This window comes from Aethalodelphis obliquidens, unplaced genomic scaffold (genome assembly GCF_003676395.1).
Source record: "Aethalodelphis obliquidens isolate GAN/ISIS:26980383/991018 unplaced genomic scaffold, ASM367639v1 scaffold30, whole genome shotgun sequence".
Taxonomy (NCBI): domain Eukaryota; kingdom Metazoa; phylum Chordata; class Mammalia; order Artiodactyla; family Delphinidae; genus Aethalodelphis; species Aethalodelphis obliquidens.
The window spans coordinates 16,213,956-16,221,715 of record NW_020837974.1 but is presented as its reverse complement, the minus strand read 5'-3'; the positions used below and the strand labels follow the sequence as shown (position 1 = coordinate 16,221,715).

The following is a 7,760-nucleotide window of genomic DNA, read 5'->3' as shown; positions in this document are numbered from 1 at the left end:
GCGATGAACAAGACAGACATGGCTCCTGCTCATCCAGCTCAGAAAAGCAGATGACATCTGCACTGTGGGGTTGTCCTAATGAAGAAACTGAAGTGGACCAAGTACTGTGTAAAGTCTAGTACAGAATCAAAAGATGACGATCTTGACAGGATTGCCAAACCCAACTACAACAAAAACGTTAGCTATCTTGCTGTTTTTCAGAAAAACCTAATAGTATATTTTCACCAAACCCGGTCAACGCAGCTCTCTCACCTCTCCCCTGCTCTCCATGTAAGGATAGGCTGGGAGTATCTGTCCTCAGGATACAGGCACAGCCTGGTTGCTGAGGCCAGGTCCCTAGCCCACTCAGATAGGCCTCCTTCTGAAAGCCATTACGCTGGGAGTCTGGAAGCCTGGGTTTTCCAGCTCTCAAGTCACCTTGTCCAGCTCAGGTTTCAGTTTCCTCATCTGTGAAAAGCACGCCACATCTGTGAGGCATCCATCTCCCACCGCCACTGTGAAATACGCATTGGATCACTTAGCATCGGGCCTGGCTCCGGGAGGCCAAACTCCAGAGGGCTGGTGAGGGTTCCCTTAAGGTTCCATCTCGAGGCCCGGGCCACTCCTCCGGCTGAGTGGGGCTGGCGGGGGCAGCGGGGCCACGTGGCCCGGTCTTGGTCCCCGGTCCAGCACTCATTTGCTGGGTGGCTCTGGGTGAGGTCATCGGGCGGCCCTACTGGTCTGCATTCGGGGGGAGGGTCTGGACAGTCTCAAGATGGTCCTGGGGAGCTTCTAAGGTTGACTGGAGTAGACGGAGCCGACAGGTGCCAAGGACCAGGTTCCTTAAGCTGGGCGCGGGGTGGTGGGTCACGTGACGGGGACGGGCAGGGGCGGGGCCTGGAGCGCAAGGCTCCGCGGGTGACAGGGCGGGCGGGAAGGGGCGGGGCCTCGGGCGGGGCCGCCGGGGGGAGGCAGGCGGGCGGGCGGGAGGGGAGGAGTGGAGATGGCGGCGGCGGCGGCGGCGGCGGCGGCTCAGGGGGGCGGGGGCGGGGAGCCCCGGGGAACTGACGGGGTCGGCCCGGGGGTCCCGGGGGAAGTAGAGATAGTAAAGGGGCAGCCGTTCGACGTGGGCCCGCGCTACACGCAGCTGCAGTACATCGGCGAGGGCGCGTATGGCATGGTCAGGTGAGGGGCGTTCTGGGGGCGGGGGCGTCTTTGGGGAGGGGGCTCCGAGGGAGGGGGCAGGGAGGGTTGCTGAGAGCTCTCTGGGCCTTGGGGACTCTTAGCATCCTGAAGAAGCTGAGGCTTCAGGAGGCTGGGGAGCGTCCCAGGGAGAGGGCCTTTGAGTGCTTTCTGGGGGAGGGGGCGCTGCGTAAAATCTAAGGAGAGGGGGCTTGGGAGCTTTGAACCCACCATTCTGTAATAAAGGGAGGGGCATCTGAGTATATGTGGGGGAGCTGTGGGGGCCTTGGGGACCCTATAGACACGGGGTGAGGAGAAGAGAATAAGTCTTCTTGGGGAGGTAATATCCTTAGTGAAGAAGGAGTGAAGGACCCTTCACTGGGGAGAGGATGCCTTGGAACCCCCCCTCAGTGAGGCTGGTCAAGGAGTTTGGGAGAAAAGAGCAGAGCTCAGGGCTAGGCAGGGTGGGGTGGGGCTTTGGGCCTGGGGCCAGGGACCCAGTGAGCAATGAGAGGTCCAGGAATGCCTTCCTGCAACTTTTGGGAGGGGTCTGTGAGTTCTCCCAGCCCCACTGGGTGCTCTGGGCCTTTGTTCATCTGGGAATAACTCTGCTGCCCAGGAACCTCCCCCTGACACCCACCCCTGCCCTGCCTACCCCTTCTCTCCAGTCCCTCCTCTGATTCCCTCCTTCTCACTGTATTTACCTCACTGTTCGTCCTCCACACCTCCCAACCCCTGGACCTGCCTTGGGTTGAGGGAGCCCATCCTGGGAAGGGGAGGATGAGGGGTCAGGGCAACTAGAATGGAAAGGGTTGAGGAGAGGGGAAGTCAGTGATCGGTCAGTCTCTTCCTCTGTTTGTGAAGTCACTGAAGGGCTGCCTGGCTGGTCCCCAGCTTTCTCCCTGGAGATCCCAGGCCTTCACAGCAGGAAGGAACCAGCATTGTTTATGACTGGCCAGAGCCTCTCCTGCTCCCTCCCCTCCCTGCCAAGACCTGGGTGGGGCCACCGGGCCTGGACTCCCCCTTTCGTAAGGCCATGCCAACAACATCTCTGGCCCTCTCAGCTCAGCTTACGACCACGTGCGCAAGACTCGAGTGGCCATCAAGAAAATCAGCCCCTTTGAGCATCAGACCTACTGCCAGCGTACGTTGCGAGAGATCCAGATCTTGCTGCGCTTCCGCCACGAGAACGTCATTGGCATCCGAGACATTCTGCGGGCACCCACCCTGGAAGCCATGAGGGATGTGTATCCTTCACCTTGGCCAGATGGCTGGCCAGGCACAGCCTCAGAGCTGGGCTGGGTGACTGTTGGCTTGTTTTCTGTTTCCTTCTTCCCTACCACCCTCCAAAACAAACCCAGTAAAAGAAATTTTCCAGCAGTAAAGAGGCCACAGAGTGTAAGAGGACAACGGGGAGGCCTCAGATGAGTCCTGGCCTGCTGCAACCAGGCAGTATGGCCCTGGGCAAGTCTGTTCTCTGAGTTCTGCCTCAGTAGGGGGCTGGGCAAGATGGTCTCTATGGGAGCTTTGTCTTCTGACATCTGCAGTTCTCTGATGAGATCCAACCTCTGCCCACAGTCAGTTTTTTTGTTTAACAGACGGTGATTCTTTCTCCTCTGGGTCCTCAGACTGGAAGGAAGGCAGAAAGGAAGAAAACTGCCCTTTTTGGAGGGGCTACTATGAGTCTGGTGCAGTGCAAGCCGAGTGCTTTGACATTTCTTATTCTAACTCCCAACTGCCCTATAAGATGGGTCTCATCAGCTCCATTTCAAAGATGAAGCAACTGAGACTCAGAAAGCCTCAATAAAATCAAGTGCTTCTGTTGCTACCTCCTTCTCTCCCCCAGATGAGAACCTGTCCTCTCTCTGGGACTTCCCACTCAGAGCCCCACCCCAGTCCCCTGTGGACTTGCACCTTGCCCCGGGAGGGACAGCCTTGCCTTTGCTGCCCTCCCCCCATATTGCTTTCCTAGTTTGTTGTCCACTTCCTGCCTGGCTCAGTGAGCAGCTTATAACGCCCATCACCTCTCCCCTGCCCCACCCACCCCAGCCAGTTCCAGTCCTCCACCCAGGAGTGAGGATTAGTATCGCACCGTTTGCAGCTTCCACCACAAACCGAGGGCAGGAAATCTCCACACTCACCCCCAGCTTGCCGTGTGACCTTAACCAGGTCACTGCATCGTGTCGGGCCTCCTCATCTTTAAAACAGCAGGGTTGGTCCAGGTGTTCTCAGAAGGCCCTTTGGAGGCTGATTCTGAAAGACAGCCCTAATTTAGTCTTCTAGAAACAAAGCACATGACATTTATTTGTTTATTTATGTGTAGTCTTTTTATCTTAGAGTATAAAAGGACATTTACTCCTCTGTCTTTGGATGTATGGCCAAGCACCCTGAGTGGGAGCGTGCAATGGGGAGTTTCTCCTCATCGTCTTGCACAAACCATTCCCATAACGCAGGCATTTATTTTTAAGCAAACATTTACTGCATGCCAGATGGTGTTCATACATTATCTCATTTAACCTTCTCAAGAGCCATGCGGCTCAGGCTTTTATAACAGCAGTACTAGTTCATGTTCGCCGAGCACTTACAACATGCCAGGTACTGGGCTGGCTGCTCTGCATGGGTCATCTCTCTGCTAATCTTCACAACCACTTTCTAGAGAACAATTTTTTCCCCTTACTTTACAGATGAGGAAGTAGAGGTGCAGACAGGTTGAGGCCACAAAGCCAATGAGCAGGGCAGTGGGGATTCAGACACTGGCAGGTGAACTCCAGAGTTACTGCTCTTAAATGGGACATTCTCCTGCTTCCCACAGTTGAGTAGCCCTATTCTCCCAGTAGGGAAACTGAGGCCACAGAACTGAAGTGCTTTGGTCAGGGTCCCTGGCTGAGATCCGGCAGAGGCCTTGAGCCCGACTGCTAAGTATGGGCCTTGCCCAGCTCATGATATGAGTTGGCAGATCTGTTGAGTCCCAGGGGCATCAGCTGGAGGGATATGAAGCCTGTTGACCAAAGGCTCTTCTTCTTAACCAAGTGCCTCTCGCTGCCCCCATCTGGGGGGTCTCTGGCACCAACCTCAGCTACATTGTGCAAGACCTGATGGAGACAGACCTGTACAAGTTGCTTAAAAGCCAGCAGCTGAGCAACGACCACATCTGCTACTTCCTCTACCAAATCCTGCGGGGCCTCAAGTATATCCATTCCGCCAACGTGCTCCACCGGGATTTAAAGCCCTCCAACCTGCTCATTAACACCACCTGCGACCTTAAGGTCAGAGAGTTGAGGGCCGGTCTCCTCCTACCCCTGGGGTCTCAGGCTTGCAGGTGCCCAGTACCCACCCCCCCACCCCATAGGTAGGAGAGTATCGCAAGCAAAGGGAACAGCATGGGCAGAGACGCGGTGATATGATTACTTGGGCCCAGGAGGCCTTGAGCACCGAGCTCAGTAGCCTGGCTTGCATTCCAGATCTGTGATTTTGGTCTTGCCCGGATTGCCGATCCTGAGCACGACCACACTGGCTTTCTGACGGAATACGTGGCTACACGCTGGTACCGGGCCCCAGAGATCATGCTTAACTCCAAGGTAGGGGGGCCACCCACCCGTGAAGGGAAGGGGCTGTGTCCCACAAAGCCCTGGAGCCTCCTCTAAGCCAGGCAGTGATCCCCGTGATGCAGGAAGTCTCCCCCCAGGCCTTGTCACATTATGCTGGTCCTTGGGCTCTGGAAAGACACTGTGGATTAGCTCCTCTGGGCCTCTGCCCTCTGCCTCCCTGGCTGGTGTTGAACCTAGGTCGGGGGTTGTGGGCAGGCGCAAACATCAGGGTTGGCTCAACAACAGGTTGAGGCTGGCCCAGGAGCCCACCACTTTCTCCTCCTCCCCAGGGCTACACCAAGTCCATCGACATCTGGTCTGTGGGCTGCATTCTGGCTGAGATGCTCTCCAACCGGCCCATCTTCCCCGGCAAGCACTACCTGGACCAGCTCAACCACATTCTGGGTGAGGGGGGACTGGACAGCTGAGTGGGAGGGAGATTTCACTTATTGGAGGTGAGATTTCTTTAGGGTCAGGGTCAGTGAGTCTGTGGGAGTCAGGTCAGGGGGACGACCATGTGTGGGGCCCCTACAGCATTTCACAGTAGTTCACTGAGGTATAGATACTGTCCCCATTTGGTAGATGGGAACTGTAAGGCTACATACACCCCATGCTTAGGAAGTGCTAGGGCCTGGATTTGAACCTAGGGCTGCCCGAATCCAGACCCCTTGCTCTTCACCACCATAGTACTGGCTGGTGGCCTGGAGCAGGTTGGTGGAGGCTCTTGTTCCTGGCGCCTTCTGTTCCCAGAAGGGAGAGATTGCTCACCAAGTCACCTGCTTTACCTACAGGTATCCTGGGCTCCCCCTCCCAGGAGGACCTGAATTGTATCATCAACATGAAGGCCCGAAACTACCTACAGTCTCTACCCTCCAAGACCAAGGTGGCCTGGGCCAAGCTTTTTCCCAAGTCGGACCCCAAAGGTGAGAGAGACTTGGGGGCTGGTGTGTGATAAAAACCGGGTGTAGAAGAAGGTACATGGGCCCAGTAGCTACCTGGGCCTCTGGACACAGAGAAGAAAAGCAATGCTTCTGGGAGCTCCTCTGACCTTCCCTTTGACCCCTGACACCTGCACTTCCCTAGCTCTTGACCTGCTGGACCGGATGTTGACCTTTAACCCTAACAAACGGATCACAGTGGAAGAAGCACTGGCTCACCCCTACCTGGAGCAGTACTACGACCCAACAGATGAGGTGGGCCAGCCACCAGCAGCAGGGCTGGCAGGTAGGTGGATGGGTGGGCATCCCTCAGCCCCTGTCCTGAGCCTCCCCACTTCTTTGCCACCCAGCCAGTGGCCGAGGAACCTTTCACCTTCGACATGGAGCTGGATGATCTACCCAAGGAGCGGCTGAAGGAGCTCATCTTCCAGGAGACAGCCCGTTTCCAGCCTGGGGTGCTGGAGGCCCCCTAACCTGGACAGATGCCTCTGCTCCCTGGGGCCTGGTGAGTGCTCCCCACCACCCACGCACAGATTCCCCCTGAGACCAGGGTGCCCAGCATGCCTCCACGCAGTCACAAGCTTGCTCACGTCCCTGAGCCACGTGTACGGTGGCAACAGAAGGGCCAGAGCCTGCCTCAGCCGCAGACCCGTGGTCGCCCAGCCCCACATGTCTCCCACCTGTCAACACCCTGCACACTCCAGCCCCAGGTCACTGAGGGCCCCCTCTCACCCATGTGAGGAACAGAGCCAGGCTTTGGCTCCCCCAGGATGGGCAGAGAGGCAGGTGGGGCAGTAATTGCTTTGGGAGGAGCCGGCAGCATCCGGCCTGACCCACATGCCAGGCTTTTTCACACCTGGTGTCCAGGTCAGCAGTTCCCATACCTTTGGGGGACCCGGCTGGGGCTACCGCCACCCACACTGCTCTCTGTTCCTCCTCTAGTTTCCTCTCTGTCTCTGGCCAGCTGTGGCCTGATAGCAGCAAGGCAGACACACCTGGGTTCAAAGCCCGCCTCTGATACTCCATAAGGGCTGTGTGATATTGTGCAAGACACCTCACCTTTCTGCAGCTCAGTTTCCTGGACACAGTCCTGATAATGAGAGCGAACACCTCCCGAGCACCCAGCATTGTTGTAAGAGATTTGCATGGATTAACTCACTTAGTCCTTATAGCAGTACCTTGAAATGGGTACTAATGTCATCCGCATTCACAGATAAGGAAACCCAGCCGCATCACACTCACCGTAAGGCAGGAGTAGAGGCCAGGCTGTGAGGACGAAATGAGGGAAGTGGAGGTCGGGGCTCTGGCAGGTCCGCTCACGTGTGCTAATGGTTCCTTTCCTGCCTGCCTTTTTGTTTAGGCCCTGCCTCCTGCCTGCCCCTCCCCTGCCGGACTGTTAGAAAATGGACTCTGTGCCCAGCCCAGACCCCAACAGCCCAGGTCGAGGCAGAGGGCAGGCCTGGCCACCTCCCTTTGCTTTGCTCAGGCATCCTGCTTCAGGCAGGCCAACGCGCCCTCCCCCCTCACCTGAGGACCCGAGGGGCTCAGGTGGCCCCAAAGCAAATTCCCCTCTGCTGTTCTGCCACCGTCTGCCCGGCTCTCCCAGTCTCTGGTAGTTCTGGAATTCAAGGGCTCTGGCTGCCCCGGGACCTACTGAGGGGCAGTGGGGGAGGGACATGGAGGACACTTGAGTGGGGACTCAGGGCCAGCCCTGCCCCACTCAGCCCATTAAAACCCCACCCCATTTTCCCTGAAGGAACATTCCTAAGGCTCAAGGACTAGTGTCCCTGAGGAGCAGACCTAAACCCTTCCCCACAAAGCTGCCACATCTAACGTCCCCGCTGCTTCTGTGTGTGGGTGAACAGAAGTGGAGGCCGGGGCACGTGGAGAGCCCAGTGCCCCTGCCCACCCCGTGCCTGTATCTAATATATAAATATAGAGGTGTGTCTATGGATGGCCCTGGCTCTGTCTGTGTTCGCCGATGCCCTGACCATAATCCTTGCTGCTTTGAGGACTGAGTCTCCAGCCCCGCTGCTTCCCACCTGTGGCTTTACCTGGAGCGGCGGCCTTTGGC

General features: G+C 57.1%; 1 protein-coding gene across 1 annotated transcript; it reads left to right on the top strand.

Annotated features, from left to right (window-relative positions):
- The first annotated feature begins 876 nt into the window (after nt 1-876).
- MAPK3 (mitogen-activated protein kinase 3) lies at nt 877-7,641 on the top strand. Its single transcript, XM_027126453.1, has 9 exons — nt 877-1,164; nt 2,226-2,408; nt 4,238-4,427; nt 4,623-4,739; nt 5,039-5,153; nt 5,540-5,671; nt 5,832-5,941; nt 6,037-6,191; nt 7,047-7,641. Exons 1-8 carry the CDS (start codon nt 983-985, stop codon nt 6,157-6,159), a joined length of 1,152 nt encoding a protein of 383 aa, XP_026982254.1. The 5' UTR covers nt 877-982; the 3' UTR covers nt 6,160-6,191; nt 7,047-7,641.
- The last annotated feature ends 119 nt before the right edge of the window (nt 7,642-7,760 follow it).